This window comes from Diadema antillarum, unplaced genomic scaffold (assembly GCF_040938485.1).
Source record: "Diadema antillarum isolate AM-2024a unplaced genomic scaffold, OU_Dant_1.0 scf00000165, whole genome shotgun sequence".
In the NCBI taxonomy this organism is placed as follows: domain Eukaryota; kingdom Metazoa; phylum Echinodermata; class Echinoidea; order Diadematoida; family Diadematidae; genus Diadema; species Diadema antillarum.
In genome coordinates, this window is record NW_027271054.1 from 1,453,342 (window position 1) to 1,471,935 (window position 18,594).

The 18,594-nt window shown below is 37.5% G+C and overlaps 1 protein-coding gene across 2 annotated transcripts; it reads right to left on the minus strand.

The window, feature by feature from the left end:
* Window positions 1-5,025: 5,025 nt before the first annotated feature.
* Window positions 5,026-16,615, minus strand: LOC139722423 (transmembrane protein 50A-like). Of its 2 annotated transcripts, none has more exons than XM_071633715.1 (7): window positions 16,489-16,615; window positions 14,742-14,943; window positions 13,965-14,077; window positions 9,802-9,869; window positions 8,744-8,842; window positions 5,871-5,934; window positions 5,026-5,338 (listed from the first exon to the last, which is right to left on the minus strand). In XM_071633715.1, exons 2-7 carry the CDS (start codon window positions 14,841-14,843, stop codon window positions 5,293-5,295), a joined length of 492 nt encoding a protein of 163 aa, XP_071489816.1. In that variant the 5' UTR covers window positions 14,844-14,943; window positions 16,489-16,615; the 3' UTR covers window positions 5,026-5,292. The 2 variants fall into 2 exon arrangements, with proteins under 2 accessions (XP_071489816.1, XP_071489817.1); XM_071633716.1 differs by having other exon boundaries at window positions 16,530-16,584.
* Window positions 16,616-18,594: the final 1,979 nt, after the last annotated feature.

The following is an 18,594-nucleotide window of genomic DNA, read 5'->3' on the forward strand; positions in this document are numbered from 1 at the left end:
AGTCTCGTGGAACACAAATTTGGTGTTTGCCTACTGTATCTCTTTATTCTGATATTTAAAATTATACTCTTTATTCTGATATTTAAAATTATATTTAGTGTGTCCTAAATCAAAAGAAAGAGTTTAATTTTGGCCCTTTATCACATATGATTGTTATTTTGGTTCCAAATTGTCAAAAACCTCTTCATTACTGCAGGAGGAACAAATTCTAACATTGCTAACATTTTCTGCTTTTCTCTCAAATTGGCAATCTTTTATTATTATTATCATTTCTCTGTGAGCTGGTGCAGGTTTACTGAATTTAACCAGGTCCATTTAATCTTTCTTCAGTATGAGATACGTAACAAAATTCAGAGTTGCCAATTTAAGACAGGACATGATGAGTAAAGATCACCTGATGCAGAAGTATACATCTCTTCTCTGTGTATCACTACTGCATCCTACCATTCCATGTTTTACATAGTACCAATTCAGGATACCATAAATCTGTTTACTACACATACAAGAGTAAAATCAGTTTATACAGTGTATTTTTAATAGGCCATGTAACAACTGATGTGAAGTCCAGTCAACTCTGCATAAGTCAAAATTTGTAGAAGTCCAATTTCTGCCTAGGGCATAGTAAATGTTCTGCCCAAAATATGACAGTGCAAATATTGCCTAAATATTGTCAAAGCTTACACATATGTACATAGGTAGACTAAATAAACACAGAGATAGATAGATATGACAGACAGACAGACAGACAGACATACAGATAGATCTAGATAGACAGAAAGATAGATAGATTGAAAGATTGATTAACTAGTATATTAATTTAACTATATCTCTCAGTCAGTAGACTGAATTGCACATGGAAATAAAGAGTGCAGAACATAATTATGAAGTGAATACGCTGTACAAAATCAACAAGACATAGAAAAACTGCTACAATGCAAATAATCTGACAGGAACCAATACACACAAACTCACATGCATTAAACAAAATCTAATCATACAAGAAATAACAAGATGACACCCCATTCTCCAGTCTCAATAGTGACTTGTGCAGAGTTGATTTCATAAATGACCCTTTGGTTCATTCCAGAACAAGAAATAAACTAAATAAAATCATGTCACAGAGTATTACGTATAATATCTAATAAATGACCTTTAACTGCCCCCATGTAGCTCATCACAAAAGGAGAGGGGGAGGAGGATACCCCTTCAAATACTGTGGTGAACTTCACAAGGAAACAGCTATCAATTGACAAGGTTGCTTGCTTTCTTTTCTATCGATTCTTGCTGATGGAGTCAGAAAGGAGCCTGAGCTTTTGATCCTTTTAGAATCTTCCTCAGACGAAGATTCTGCTAGGATCGAAAGCTCAGGCCCCTTTTGATTCCATTTTACTCCATTGGCTCGCCACTATTGGATAAGCAGTTTTCAGCAGCCTTTTTTTTTTTTTTTTTTTTTTTTGCTACACTGAGTCTTGCTGATATTACATTTCGAAATGCAAATGGCATGTATCTTGCAGGATCACATGACAAAAGTCATGTGACTTATTCTTTACTCCTCCACTCTCTTTTCTCCCATGAGCGCTAACTTTGAACATTGATCTAGATAACCTCTATTAGCATATTTGCATTTGATTAATGACATATTCTAGGAAACAATAACAGTTTACAAACCACATATTCTGGGAAACAATAACGAACTCATTGCAAACAGATGACAGCAGAAAAAAAGCATTGAAAAAGACAAAATTCACAATAAGCCTCATTCTTCACACCATTACCATGCCATGCGCTATAGTCTGTAGCACTAAATAACAGTACTGTCAAACCAGAAACATTTAGGGCATTAAACTTTCGCAATTGGAAGGGATGGCTTTTTTTTTTCATGGCATGACACTTTTGTGAACTGCCGAACATGGAAAATTTACAAATATACTACATGACTGTACTAAATTGTGTAGACAAAAACTTTTGTGTTTATTTTACTATCACAAATCATGGCTCCTAACAAATTCACAAAAGTTTCAGGCATGTAAAAATTTCTGTTGTACAGCATGTCCAACTGGTGCCATGTGTGAGCTTGTTAATTTTGTCTTTGTTGTGACAACTGCTACAAAATGAAAAACAAAACAAAACAAAACTGACAAAGTAAATGCATAACACTAAACATTTTAGGGCAGCAATCTTCTGCTCAGCATGCATGAAATTTATAAAACTTTAAATCTCTGTTTAGCTATGATCTTTCCTGCTAAATAAATAATACACCCTGACTACAACAACAACAAAAGATTTGCATCAGAAATCTTCAAGCTCACCAGCAAGACAATACATGTTTCGAAAATTGATTTACTGGTCCCAAGCATACATTAGATCAAGTAATATCACTGAAAATGTTTTGTGAGAAAAGCCATGAAATAAAAATGCAAAAAAAAAAGAAGCTTGTTTTATTCCTGGCAATAACACCATACTTATGTTGAAAAAAAAAAAAAATGTGAAGGACCGTGAAAGAAGAGAAAATGTGTACAATAATGGCAAAAAGACTACTTATAAAATACAAATTCTGCAATCATAAACATAGAGAATGTTATGAACATTGACCTACATGTCCAGCTTGGGGTGCATTAAAGTCTGGCAAAACTTGCAGGGAATTTTTAATATGTAGTTGCTTGCAAAATGTAGTCATGCACGGCTTAGCCAGGCTTATTCCCCTATACATTACAATCATTCAGGGACATCACAGCACAGTGCTGCACAGAGCCTACACTGGTGACCAGCACATTTTCTGAAGTTAAAAGTTACTCATTAATGGCTATTTGTTAATTGATTTCTGTCTTTGAATCATTTGAATTTCACATATATGCAAATGGCAGATTCTTCTGCTTGACATATTCAGTCCCAAAATCACATTTTCCTGGACTTACTGGAAGAAAAACAGACATTAGCAACCTCAACTGAGTGAAATATTCATAGACATAATACAGACGACTGAAAGAGGCAGTACATATATTGCGGTTAATCAAAAACGCTTGTCTACACAAAACATGAGCTTTCTAGATGCAAATCCTGTGTAATATCATAACTCCTCTTAATCACTCACAGAGTTCAGACATATCTTGACAAAGTATGTTTTATGTACAGTTGTATATACACTCTCCCTCCACACTACATGCTAACTACATGGCTATATACATTTGATATCCTGTCTTACTGGGCTACCAATATTCACACATCAAAATCTGGGAAGTTCCAAAGGGGTCATCCCACGAGTCTGACACCCACAAGTCGTACAGCCCACGAGTTTGACATTGAAAACAGGTCCATGAGTCATACAGCTCACGAGTCATACAGCCCATGAGTTCGACTCCAGGCAAATAAAGCCCACCAGTTCGACACTAGGTGAAAACAGCCCGCGAGTTCGACATATACAACACGGCGCTTAATGTCAGGGTTGTAAGCTTCAGTGTCAAACAACCCTGACATTAAGCGCCGTGTTGTATATGTCGAACTCGTGGGCTGTTTTCACCTAGTGTTCATGTGAAATGTGTCAGTCTCATGGGCCTTGTTAGCTTAGTGTCGAACTAATGGGCTGTATGACTCATGAGCTGTATAACTAATGGGCTGTATGACTTATGAGCTGTAGGACTCGTGGGTGTCGGTCTCGTGATGTGCACCTGTTCTGAAAAACTATCAAAGGATTTATGTGCATGTTCCTTGCATATCAGAGGGCAATGATTCCCAAATAAGGGTTACGTTTAATATGCTCTTTGACAGGGCATGCAGAAATAGCTAATTTTCCGGGAGCCATCTACAGAACTAAGAAGACATAACGGACCGGTGCCCCACTTCATAAAAAGTTGCTACGGTAGCAACTTTTTGCTGCCATGGCAAGTGTCATGGTAACGACAAGAATCCAGCTTCCTGATTGGCTGTTGCTACGGTGGGAAGCTGCCTTTCCAGCAAGAGTTGCTATCCTGCTTTCATGTATGTGATGGGGCTCTGATATAGTGTGTCCTTATAGTACATTGAATATAACATCGAAAATATAATAATTAATACAATTTCCATAACTCCCCCCTCAAAAAAAAGAAAAATGTAGGAGTAGTATTTGCAGAAATACTGTTACGTAAAGTGTTTTTGGCTTTCTTCAGATATCGAGTATCTAGCTGGTATACATTTCATTACAAAGAGAAAACATATTTATATATTTACCTTTAACCCCTTGTGTGCATGCCATGTTACTACATGAGTCTATTTTACTTTTGCCTCTTGCTTCATTTTGCTTCTGATTCAAAGTAATGTATAAATAATTGTTGCCATCATAGTAATCTAACAAATGCATACACCATAATCGTGTGTTGGTATTAAAATGATTGTAATTTATGCACACAGTGCATCATTGAATATTCACAGTTCACAAACCTTGCATGATCAAAAGCCCCATAGCTGGATTCATTTATCACAATAAATGCTTTTTCAAGAATGCCTTTCTTCTTTTTTTTTTTGACAATGTGACATCACTTTGCCAAATCATAAAGGAGCCATGATTTGGTGCATGTATGTAAACTTTATACTGTACATGTCTTGCTTCAGAGAGCAACTAGAGAGATGAATGAACTAACTGAAATTCTCTTACAGATTATAAATTCATAAGATATATATAATTTATCTTCTTAAATATAACAGTAAGAAATGGTGGGACTATCTAAACTGAATTCCTTGAAGGTTGCAGTAAAAATGATGGAAATTTTGATAGTCACATAGGTGACTGATCATCGTTTGTGTTTCATTTGCCATTCTTTTCTACGTCATTACTTTGCGTGCTTGTCTTATTTGAAATATAGCATGGATGCATACTGATTGGGGACAAAAGATATAGTCAACACCACAGGTCTTCTGTAAACATCCTGTGGTATTTTGTAGCAGTACTCAATGAAATATACTAGCTAATTTTTTTGAGTTGATACACATCATTACAGGTAGTCCCTTTAAACATATTTGGGGTTTTTTTTTTGTTGCGGAAAACATATCGCTAATGATTTTTATTTGTACTCATCATGTACATTAGTGATTATGAGGGTCACACAAGGCTGCAGTCTTGGCATACTGCCACAATTTGAGATAAGGTTGCCTCCAAGAAATTTGGAAAGCAAGCAGCAATTTCACAACACTTTTCAGTATTTCTGGCGCTGTGGGTAAAGATTCCTTTCTCTGCAACCAGCCACAGACGTCATTTGAAGATCTGAGTTGAAGGTACACCACTTTGAGCAGTCTGCCACTGATTGACTGGTTGGGGGCGGCTTATTCCCACAGTTCTTCAGTGCGGCCAAATTTAAAGACAAGCCCGCTGGTTCAAACAGAAACAAGATTGGCACTAGGTCAGGGTTCTTTTAGTTTCAGAGCTTAATGGCACAACCGATTGCAAATCTCCACTTATATCAATATTAATCAGGTAATGCACACGTTCATCCAGTTTAGCAACCCGCTCTTTATAAAACAGGCCCTGTAAAGAGCACAAGACAGGACTCTCTCATATTAGGAAACTCCACTTTATGCACTTTCTGAAGGACTGAGGATTTTGTTTCAAGCAGAGGGGAATTGAAAAACAAACTTCACATTTCAGCTAGCCTCATCAAGTCTCTTTAAGGCCTCTTGACTGCATGGCAGACACACTGCAGTCTGAGCCAGCTTGCCCCGGGGGGCTATTCACTTTAAATCATATAGTACATACATGAATTTCAGAACAAAAGCACCAACAACACAAACACACACAGACATACCCAGAAACATGTCGAACGATGAAATTGCAAAGAATAACATCATCTCTGGCATCATCAATGTCATTAAACAGGAGTCTTTCTGCACTGTCTGAGACTCACCTCAGGAAAATCAGAAAGTTTTCCAGGAAAACAGCCACTCCGGGGTAAGCATTAGTGTGCTGATCTGTGTGATAAAAAAACATTGGGGGGGGGGGGGGGAAAAAAAACATCGTGGGGAAAAACATTACACACATATACATGCACAACATAATCAGCATATTTCTGTAGGTATACTGAATTTATTTTGTTTAAAGGCAGCCGATCGCCATCCCTAATGGTACGTAAACTCTGAACGACCGAAGTTTGTGCATGCAATTGCGCAATGCCAGACTCGGTGCTATATCCATAAACGTGTGGGACAATGCTGCCACTGAGACACGTGTGTGTGTGTGTGCATGTGTGTGTACGCATCATACACAAACATTGTCACCGCGAGCTGCGGTGATTGGAGGAGAGAGGCCAGAAGACGCGTGTGTGTGTGTGTGTGCATGTGTGTGTACGCATCATACACAAATATTGTCACCGCGAGCTGCGGTGATTGGAGGAGAGAGGCCAGAAGACGCGTGGCTCTTTTGGCCTCTCTTCATGCGCATGCGCACTGAGTGTGTGCGTCCATTCGGAAGCTCACGTGGCTCGCTCGGACAGCCATTTTGGGTTAGGAGAGTAGCACAGAGAGCGCTCTTGTAGCCTACGCGTTTTGTTCGCTGACCCATTGAGCCAGCGCTATTCTCATTCGGGGTCACTACATTTGATACAGAATGGGGGAGGCAGCGTGTTGCGTTCGTCTCCGTGCCGCACAAACCACTCGCCACGACTGAGTGCCTTTAAAGTTGTGATGAAATCTTTCGCATTTCATCGGTTTCTACACATAATTCATTCTCTCCTTCCTGTCTTCTACTTTCATAAGTACAAATGGTTTTGACTGAATATCTTCTCCATCTCTACATTTCCTTCCTATTACAAAGGTAACCATGTTCTGTACTAATGTGTTCAACATTTTGTTTACCTATGACAAGCTGTTCCTATTTGTGTATTAACCCGTTGAAGACTATTCTCATGTATACTTAGTACTCTGGCAGGTGTCTATGGGAAATGCATGATTTGTATGGCAAACTCAGCTCATTCTCAACGGGTTTGAGGTATTGTGTACAGGTGTAAAGTTGTATATCCTTCTACAGTTTGTTTTGTTTTGTTTTGTTTTGTTTTATGCAATTAATTTGAATATTGCATGATGACATCATTCAGTTACAGATTCCCAAGACAGGATCATAATCAGCTCATAGTTTTTGCTATACTGCAAGCCTCTGATGTCACAATAACAGTACTTTTGCCATGTGCACTTAATCAGTTTCAAGAACAGCATGAGATGTAAGTAGGGCATGCAATTTAGGTACACAATGTGCACATTATGGCTCAAAACCATGCATATAATTTGTAGTTGTGCATAGCTAGCCTGCTGTGGCCTGTTGAAATGCTGCAAAAATGGCTTCCACAGAAATGTCAAATCGAAGGTATGCCTCACTCAGCAAGAACTTCGCCTACCCATACAATACGACATAATAATGACTTTTGTTGTCGGATAGTATGAACACACTTACAATCTCAGGGTTTGAAACACTATTTCGGGGAGATTATAATTCCCTTAAATATGTCCTAGGACTTCCAACCTTTCTCAATAGCTTTACAGATTCTCAGGATGGAACATTTTGTATGTCTCATCTCATGCCAGTCATCACCTGTATAATGAGGCCTAGTCTCAGAATGGTTCATATTAGGTCACATGGTGACTTAGCAGTGCTGCATCTACCAGTAACTTTCAGCCTATCCACTGATGGCTCATCTTACACAGTATGATACTACTATAATCCTCTGTACGTACCAGCCACTATTGAAATGACTTCCCTGCAATTACATCTACCCATGTTTAATAAGAAATAAAACAAAATAGCACTCAATGCCATAGTTTTGTGTCATGGACAGTATGTCATACCTCACTAACACTCTAACATTGGAATTCGCCTGAAAAGGGAACTAGCTTTGGGTAGAAGCAGTCACACTGAAGCAGGGAATCAGTTATATCACATGAGCCACTTTCTGAGTAAATATCTAATAAATTGTACATTTCTACTTCACCCAATGGACAATTCTCTGTGCAGTTACTCAGAGACTCCAACCCCAAGGACTTTCTGATCTGGAGATTCTCCCGCCCGAAACCCCCAGCAAACGGGAGACTCCAAGTTGATGTGTGCGAAGCGCGAAGTTCCTAGGGTTCTAGATGTTCTCTGGTGCTATCTAAGGCTTATTTTTTCAAGGTACGATAGCAATAAGTAAGAAATCCTTTCCACCGGGAGACACAGAGCCAGGGCGGGAGAAATCAAATCTCAAACGGGAGAACGGGAGATTTTGCAAAACTGGGCTTTCGGCGGGAGATCTCCCGTCGAAAACGGGAGAGTTGGAGTCTCTGGTTACTGCACAGCCCATTTGGTTTGTGTAAGGTATGTTAATACAATACAAAAGACAAAAAAAAAAAAGAGAAAAAGAGTATAAATATATTGATCCAGGAAAGACAAAAAGACTCTTATGACAAGCAAATCTAGCACTAATTGAAAAGCAAAATATCCCTAGGGTGACAACACATACCTAAAAAATCATCAAACTTTAGGAGAGCAAAAAATCTCTTACAGTTTTGCAACATTTTCACATAATAACATCAATCTTGACATCAAATACTGTAGAAACACTGTCTCAAACAACATTAAAATTAGTAATGTTTTAAAACACATTATCCATATTTCTGATATTCAAAAATGGGTTAGGAGGTTTTTTAAATACATGCCAACTGACATACAAGGGCTTGTCATCCAATGGACGAATACATCATGGAGATGAATAAGAAACGCATGAAAAACAAACAAACAAACAGACACACTCACTTGCGGGATCAATGACGTAGTCCTCAAAAAGGATCCACATTGAGGCTATGAGGCCGGCAAAGGACAGGACAAAGCCAATGAAGAGCCATATTCTGGCACCTTAGGAGACAAAAAGCAAACAAACAAACAAATAAACAGAGAGCAAATTTTACACTTGAGCAATCAAAAGAAGTATAGATACAGTTTACAAGGAACACACCAAGAAAGCAATGAACAAGTGAATTTACTAACATCTTGCTTCAAATGATTTAATTCTGTCCCAATTTTGCAGTTTCTGTTACGGTTCTTTACTTCATAAATATAGGGCGGTATGAGAGTACGTGTATACTATTTGAATCCACACTTACTGCAAACATCAATATTTTCGCATGATTATTTTTTCGCGCTGGGCAGCTCAATAACATATTCGCCGGTTCTTGAATTCACACTGTGCAATTATCAATCCATTCAAAACATGTAGCTAAAATTGTGAAGATATTTTCGCAAATTAGCACCTTGATACCTTGATGCAGTAATCCTTCAGCAGCTCTTACAAGCTTTTGGCACTAGCCAAAAGTAGCGCGAAATATGTGAAAATTAATGTACCGCAAATATTTTTGCATTTACAAGTATCACTGTCTCCACGGAGGTTGACAATCATCAATGTTTGAAAGTTTACCCTGGACGTGAAACATAATATTGTGCTTGTTTGAATTTTGAAGGTAATTTGTGTCCAATTACACGTTCCCTCTTCCAAAACTCTTTTGGCAAGCCAACAACAAAACATCAATTTGGGTTTGTAGTATCTGTCAAGGCTTCGTTCACTGTAAAACTGATTCACAGAACACATAAAACATAAATATCAACAATTCAATTACACGACAACAGGTGACATGTAACAAGTCCAAGAATTCACTGCTGCTAAAAAAACAACAACAAAATCAAATAAGCAACGCCTTATTGATCCTGCACATGTTACCAAATGAACATTATGATTTCTTGTACATCTTAGTGGTAAATCTCCATGCGACACCAACACAGCATCATACAATGGGAGGAAAGTTTCCATGGCAACAAACCTGTTTGCCCAAGGCATCCCTCGTTGTACGAGTCTCCCCTCACTTGCCCACTGGACACAGCATTAATCCTGTGATGCAAAACATAATTAAATGAGAAATCCAGTCCACATATAAGTTAGTTTGATAAGAAAGAGTAAAATATTATGAGTTCAATGGTACAATTTTGATCAAAATTTTGAAGTTTCACTATTTTTCCATGAAACAATTCTTGAATGGTCAATATGAATATGCAAATGGCAAAGTGAGCATGTCATCCCCTCTCAACTAACCATATAGTTTGTACATAAAATTTTGAACTTTTCAGTTTTTTAATTCAAATGCAATTATGCCCGGGGCTCGAATCCTTGTATATCTAACTGATCAGTATTATAAAGTTATTCAACCAGGAATAACATCATGTTTCAGACTTCAATGACAGAAACATTTAATTTTCATCACTTTTTTTGTTGTTGTTGTTGTACATGATCAATGGAAAATTGTGACGTTATGACATGATAGCTCACTCATCTGCATATTCATATCCACTGTACAATAACTGTTTTGCAAAAGATTAGCAAAACTTAAGAATGTCATAACTTCCTTATTTTTCATCCGATTTCAGTCAAATTTATACCGTTGCACTCGAAAGATTTTACTCTTTTTTATCAGACTAACTTATATTTGGACTGGATTTCCCCTTTAACAACAATTATCATGCATTGCACAGTCCATCCAAGAACAAAGTGATGTGCAATTCCCATTAGCTGTCTATTAAGATGTTTCTATGTCTCACATTTTTTCCCCCATCTCTATCAGAACTCAGAGTTTTTTGGGTTAGTTCTAGTGAAACTCGCTACCATTGCACTAGCAGTCCTGAGAGTCAGATTGTCAAGCATATCAAAACTAGAAATGTCGCTACGGCGACTGGTGTATGCCTCCGCCATAATGCATGGTTCTCCTAATAGGTCTATAGTATAATGTCTTGACAATGTGTGATGAAAGTTTCACACAATTGGCAAAATACTGAAATGACAGGTTTGCCACAAATGTGCTGAATGTTCACTTTCCAAGAACTAGGTTCAATTGGATGAATGATTAAAACGTCAGAGTGCAGGTATTTGGGGGAACTGATGATTTTTACTTGACTTTTGACCCTTTTATAAGTTTATGCATTGAGTAAATTTCAAGGTATTGAGAAAAAGTATAATTTCAGTATCAAATGGTAAAATAGTATTATCTAAACCTGGCCTTTGACCTTTGACCTCACAGTTCCAAAGAGAATCACTGTTAGGTAGAACATGCATAAATATGTAAGTTTCATGATAAAACCTTGAGTTACTTTTGAGATATGGAGGAAGAAGTGCAATTTAGCACTTTCACTTGACCTTTGACCTTTTGGCAAGAAACTTCCCACAGAATATATATTGGGTTATACATGCATACATCAAGTTAAAAAAAATCCTTCAGGCATTGCATAAATATAAGTAAAGCAGTGATATTTTGAGGAGTTGACCTTGACCTTTGACCCCCTGACCTTTGACCCATGACCCCCAACTTCCCTAGATAATCACTGCCCATCGGTACATGCATATACTAAGTTCCATGAAGATACCTTGAATCATTTGCGAGATATGGAGAGAAACATGAAATTTCAACCTTTTTTTCACAAAATAACCTGTGACCTTTGACCCCGTGACCCTAAAATCCAAACAAAGTATTATCCCCCCAGGATATACCCTCATACCAAGTTTGATGCAAAACCACCTCACGGTTCTTGAGATATCGACAAAAACAAAACGGGACGGACGTACGGACGGACAGACGGACGACCCGAAAACATAATGCCTCCGGCCACTTCGTTGGCGGAGGCATAAAAAAAAAATCACAGATATGAGATCCATTGAATCATGATTTGCAAAATGAGTATTACAGGGTTAAAGGGAACCCAAACCCACAGAGCAATGTGGATTACATGTACGTGCAAGCAGCAACATTAGTAGAACACATCAGTGAAAGTTTGAGGAAAATTGGACAATCAATGCAAAAGTTATGAATTTTTAAAATTTTGGTGTTGGAACTGCTGGATGAGGAGACTACTAGAGGTTATGACGTATGAGTGGACAACAATATAAAGAAAATATAAAGGGAATTTAATAAAAATTCATTTTTCATGAAAATTACACATTCCATCAACTTGTTACTGACATATGTCAGGGGTAGCAATTATACGCCCTGCTTTCTGAAAGTGCTCTTTCACTATGCTAGAAATGTGAGTTTTTGTGGAATTCCCTTTATATTTTCTTTATATTCTTGTCCACTCATACGTCATGACCTCTAGTAGTTTCCTAATCCAGCGGTTCCAACACCAAAACTTTAAAAATTCATAACTTTTGCATCGATTGTCCAATTTTCCTCAAACTTTCACTGATGTGTTCTACTAATGTTGCTGCTTTCACTCAATCCACATTGCTCTTTGGGTTTGGGTTCCCTTTAAAAGAAACATTTATTATTTAAACAGCACAACTAAATAAAACATAACACAATTGACAAAGTCTTGATTCAAGGCTACTAATGCCATCAGATACCTAACCAATGAGCTACCTATTTTTTTTTTTTTTTAAAGGTATCTTATCAAGTGAAGTTTCAAGCAAATCAGAGTGGTCAATGAATAATTCATTGGCAGGGGGTGGAGGGGATTTTTGTTGATGAAACTTAAACATGACAAAGTTTGGTTCAATTTTCATTGGCAAACATTGCAATACCTAACAGAGATTTGAAACAAATTTTCATTTTTGAATGAACACGACAGTGTTATTGAGGGAGGTAGCATTCCCTCGATTCGGAAAGTATTGTAGTGGAAAAGAACAATAACAAAGTTCACTTGGGGTTTTCATTGGCAAGCAGTACAGCACCTGGCCAAGACACTAGATCAGTTTCAAGTATTGTAAAAGTGGATATTTTAGCGCGACTAATTTTTCGCGCTAGGCCGGGTAAGAGGAGTTTCGCGTGTTTTTAATTCCGCATGATCAAGACATCAATTACTGGAACATATAGCAAGCAAATATATTTGCGTGCTTTAATGTTCTTGCTAGTTTCTGGTTGTGCGAAATACGTGAAAATTTCAACACCGCCAAAATTTCCACTTTTACAGTACTTTTATTCTCGAAACGATGACCACAATGTATTGCAGGAGGCAGCACACTGTTGGCCAGGAAAGTATTGTGAATAGCAAATGGATGACCATTAAACAGTGCATTGTGTTACTCTTCATTATTGCCTTAGTTCCTGAAAATACATAAAATAGTGGTAGACCTACCCTTTTGTCATGCTGAGCTATTAAAAGCTGGGGGAGGGGATATCATATTAATTCAATTCATGTGAAATCAATCTATTTTCTTTCTTTTTTCCCCTTCCACAGAGATACTTAGAGACCAGTTTAGAGTTAGTCCATGTGCACAGTGGTATAAAGGACCATTGGTTTTTCTCTGTTAGTTAGGCACTTCACTGGTTTTTCAATGCGACATAAGCTTGCAAGAAGTATAAACAATTTATGTAATTCATTGATCATGTTCAAACAAAGAATTAACTTGAGTAGACTGAGTGACCAGAATGGTCCATCAAATATATCACTTCGGGAAGCATCCATTTCATTATTTTACATTGAATGTATCAACGAACTTTCTATCAAAAATGCCAAATACTACTAGACTTGCTGTCAGGTGGATGTGCTGGCAAACATCATTTATAAAATTACATTATCATCATATCACAGATGCTTACTGTATAAGCTGCTATTTTCGCGTACAGATATTTTTGTGAATATGGAAGTTAGTCATGGACATTTTCGCAAGATGTTGTTTTTGTGATTTGACACTGAGGCTTATCTGAAGTGCATTATTAGCCTAGCGTATGGCAACATTCTCGCATGTTGTTAAATTGGCAGTCCAGGTGATTTGCAAAATTCGTGAAAACTAAACCCTTGCAAAAATAAGAGCTTAAATACAATATCTCAGAGAATTTAGAAACTTACATGCCTATTGGTACACACTGAAATGGCCTTTTTCTGCTAACGTGCAGAGTGGAACTGGCATACACCATTATTGCATGTTCTAAAGCAAGCGAGTTGAATCCCCAAATATTTGATTGGTGCATTCCTGATTCAAATTCTTGTCTCGAATACTCACATGAAGAAAGCAACGGTGGAGACGACACCACATGTGTGGTAAGCATGATTCATCTCAGACTGACTGGGGAAAATGACCGCTGCATCAATGATGACCCACCAGCCGCTGAAAAACTGCAAGAAAGCACAGGTGATCCAGCTCAAAATCGGAATCAATTACAATAGCAATAACGACAACTAAAACAGATCGAAGGCTCCGTGTGAAAATAGACAAGTAATGTATACTGTCAGTCAAAAGAGCAATATCTACATTCTAGGTTTGAAAGCCAAGTAACAAACACACACATACATGTGTACATATCCAAAAAAAGCAACAAAAACCACTCAAAACAAAGGATGGAATCATTCCACGAGTCACACTGTAATAAAATATGAAACAGCCTCACTAAAAAGTTGTACACATACATTAGATGACTCACACTTTAAACTTGGTAAGGTATTTGCAACAGGAAGAAGAAAACAACATCAAACAACAAGAAGAAATATTATCAACTTTACTCGTACTTTTGAGGTGGAAACTTTTTCATAACTAATTTTGTATACTGGGTGTATTTCATGAACTCTGATGGTTTCTAATTACATGCATTCCTTTTTTACACAATCTAATATATCCAAATCATTTGCATGTAATTATTTCTCATGATAATTCTGTGGAGTATAAAATTGGGGAGACTTCCATATCCCTAAATTTCATTAAGACCTTTGGTATATCCATGTTTGAGAGAGAAAGAGGGGGATAAAATGGATGAGATTTGTACAACTGGGAGAAAGAGCTTACCAGAATGCCGGCAGCTATGGAAGCAATGAAGTTGCGCTTCTCCGGCAAGGTATCGCAGCATTCGTAGTGCGGGCACTGAATATTGTCCAAGCACCCTGACATGATGCTGAAGTCAGGTTATAAATCTGTTGTAGTCAAGAGCTTGTCTGGGCTGTGGCACTGAATGCTGGTATCGTCCTCGTGCTGTTGTATGGTGGATACCCTGTTGAATGAGCATTGACTCTATGTAATCGTATCAGCATCGTTTCTCTTGAAACCAAAATTCCAAACCAACCATTTTCAAGTTGACTTTGACATTTAAGAGAGTAGGGTCAGCGGAAACACAGGTAGAGTAATTGTCGCAGTTTACGGCCATGCATGCGTTCACAGGAGGTACCAACACCTTTGGTGATATATATCGCTGAACACAGCGACACCTCTAGATCTATACCGCACATTCACTAGCACACAACCAATCTAGTCTACAAAAATCAACCGATGATATAGGCACAATCTCCAACAAAAGTGATATTTTCTTGAACCTTGAACCTTAAAGATGTAATCCCGATAGCAGCTTGTCTATAAAGCTAAACTGGGATGGGTGTGCGGCAGGGCTCTCCGATTCATCACAGGAGACTACACATCAAGGACCCCTGGCTGCCTCACCAGTATGAGGCAGAGGCTAAACCTACCCACCCTAGCATCAAGAAGGCACGTACTTAAATTATCATCCTTCTTCAAAGCGGTCGAGGGGTTGGTCCCGGGTCTACCAATTGAAAATTTTCTGATCAGAACAAGACCTAAAAGAAATATCAAAATTAAACAGTTCAAAGATCACAAAACTCAGAATATTCTTGAAAGACAAGTGATAAACCACGATAAAGGGTTTAAAGTTCATCATTGTAACACAGAGCAATATAAACATTCATTTTTTGTGAGCACCCCCCTCGCTTGGAATCATCTCCCAGCAGCAGTAATCAACAGCCCATCTTCAGAAGTCTTCAGAAGCAAGATAGAAAAAAGCCACCTTCGTTACGATTAATTTAGTTCGCGTCCTCTCTCCCCGCTGCACTATACCACACGGTCCAGCAGCGTATTGATCCAGATCCAGATCCAGTAGGCCATACTTATAGTGTTTAATATAGAAGAGTAGGTGACAGTGACAAAGTTGTACCGGTATGTAAACTTTACAATTAAAAAAAAAAAAAAATCTATGCAATTGTAAATTTATTCTTTCTCTTAAACATCTCAAATGTGCTCTACACATATCTTACAAATGGAACTGTCACATGTTAGTGTTAGATGTGGGTCGGTTTGGGACTGCACTGTGTAACGTTAGACGTTTAAATTTCTTTGCAATTAAATTTACGTTAAGTTCCAATTCCCTAGCTAGCTAATCTAGTAAAATTTACTCACAATATGTAGTAGATTTCATCAGTTGACTATGGCCTTTTGAATGACCATGTAATAAAATATCACACGAAGTAGTAAACGACTGAATTACAATGATGATAAAACAGTAAAATTTGTAAATTCACATATAATTTGATTTTGCAGATTTCAACTGTTAACTGTGTTATCACAAACCAACAGCAACACGAAAACATGCGAGTGGGCGGCCGCCGGCCCAGCAGCCAGGCCAAACTCTACGTAACAGAAGGTGCAGTATTTAGGCACTCATTGAAACAATATACATGAGACGTTGGGTTGGCATCAATATCATTCGCCCATCATTTATCAACTGTAGAATATGTAAATATGTTCTCACCGTCAAAACTGGGAAGAATGACGACTAGCACGTATCCTCACCAATTATTTAGATCTTGTAGAATACTGTGTGTAGAGTCTGCGTACATTACGTTAGTTACCTTTTTGAGGTGTGATGTATGTGTGTATGATGTGACGATCCTCAAATCGTGAGAATGTTTACATATCTGCTATAGCGCTCTCAACGGCAACTACAGCATCATTTTTGTAATAATTTATTCTAGGGTCCTACCAGAAAATGCCTATTTGGAACGAAAAAAAAAAATGAATATTGAGAGAAAGCAGATGTTCAAAACAGATGACTAACATGTACAAAAAGTTTATGGCAGTGTAGATGTGGGCAATGTCTTAAGTTGACCAACAAGAACGGAACTATGTTATGCAAATGCATGTTGACTTGTGTCGATTCATACCCTCAACATCACTGTGGGGATAACGAATATTGAAATATATATTTTATTTTTCTTCTAGTCTTGGATACACCCTCAAAAAATGAAAAAACAAACTTCCTAAACCATTATTTACTTTGTGACGTCATCTTTCAATCATTGCTAACGTATTGATATCTTTTTAACAAAAGACATTGAAATGCACCCTATACCCTATCCCTACACCAAGCATATAACATACATGTTTCCTGCATGTCCTTTTAGTCATTATTTTTAGCAACATGGAAACATGCAAGTTATTCTCGAGAAAGGTGCATACCAATGTCTTTTAGTTATATTAGCACTTTCAGTGGTGGATCCGGGGGAGCGCACGGGGTGCACCCCCTCCTTTATATTTTGTAAAACAAAAGAAGCACAACGAAAAAAAAAAAAACTGGAGGGGCAATTGCGCCCCCCCCCCCTAATTTTGTAAAGGCACCCCCTTTACAGAATTCCTGGATCCGCCCCTGACTTTAGCAATGATTGACAAAGGAGGCCACAGGCAGAATCTTGGTTTTGAAAGTTTTGTTTTTGTGAACTTGTCCAAGTAATCTAAAACAAACAAACAAACAAACTGAAGAATAAGTACTATAAGAATTACCATACAATACAGGGAACATAACATTTAGATATTCGTTTTGCCACGGAGCCTCACAATATCAGTGATGTTGAGGGTATCACGAACCTACACAAGTCCATTTCCATTTCCATTCCCACGGGAGTTATTCATACTATGCATAATTATTATGTATTTACCTTGAAAAATACAATTATGTTGTTACTCATAATCACATGTATTTTGTTAATTTACGTTTTTTATAAATCATTACAAACAAATAATGTTCTGCTAATGCATTGTTTATAATTTTCCCTGTTTATTTACTGGAAATGAAGATAAAGTTGAATTGAAATATGTATTTGCACTGTAAAGGCCCTTTACTCCTAGGTGGTAATTATCCAAATAGACGTCTTCATTATTTTTCTTTCCTTCTTTAATTCATTCATTCATTCCTTCCTTCATTTCCGTCTTCTTATTCTCCTCATTACTCTGTTTCTTCTTATATCATAATTTCTTCTTCTTCTTCTTCTCTTGCTTCTCCTCCTCCTCTTCCGTCCTTCTTCTTCTTCTTCTTTACTTTTTTTTTTCAGATTACCTGCCTGTTGCAAATCGTGACACACTATAATGCCATAACACAAAATATTAGCATCTTTTGTTGCAGAGTATTCATTATTATGAGCTCCTTCTTGGAGACATTTACAGTATTGCCGTAATTGAGAATTATCCTAATAATATTGTCAAAAGTTCCTTTGTGGAGATATTCATCGCGAGCTCCCTCATTTAAGTATCATATATTTCATAACAATGTGAATGATAATGTTTGATTTGCTTAAGATTCATAATGGTATGATTTGATGTATTGTTCAGGACAAGTTGTTTTGATAGGGTTCCATTTTTTTTTAACCTAACAACTTCTTTTTTTTTAAAGATGGACTTCGAGCAACCACATAAAGATGACAACAACAACAACAACAACAACGACATTATCAATATGGCCAAATGATAAAAGCATTGAATATGCCCTGCGAGAAGAATGCTTTTGGAGAATCTGAGCAAAAAAAAAAAAAAAAAAAAAAAAAAAAAGGTGGGGGGTCAAAGTCGCACCAGGCCCCGTTGCAAG

What these genes read in the sequence shown, in the direction of transcription:
- LOC139722423 (XM_071633715.1), bottom strand. Translation starts at nt 14,843, where the DNA reads ATGTCAGGGTGCTTGGACAATATTCAGTGCCCGCACTACGAATGCTGC. An exon ending in GGGATGCCTTGGGCAAACAG is followed by an intron (nt 8,843 to 9,801) that starts GTTTGTTGCCAT and finishes TTGTCTCCTAAG; the next exon opens with GTGCCAGAATATGGCTCTTC. An exon ending in CTACGTCATTGATCCCGCAA is followed by an intron (nt 5,935 to 8,743) that starts GTGAGTGTGTCT and finishes TTTATCACACAG; the next exon opens with ATCAGCACACTAATGCTTAC.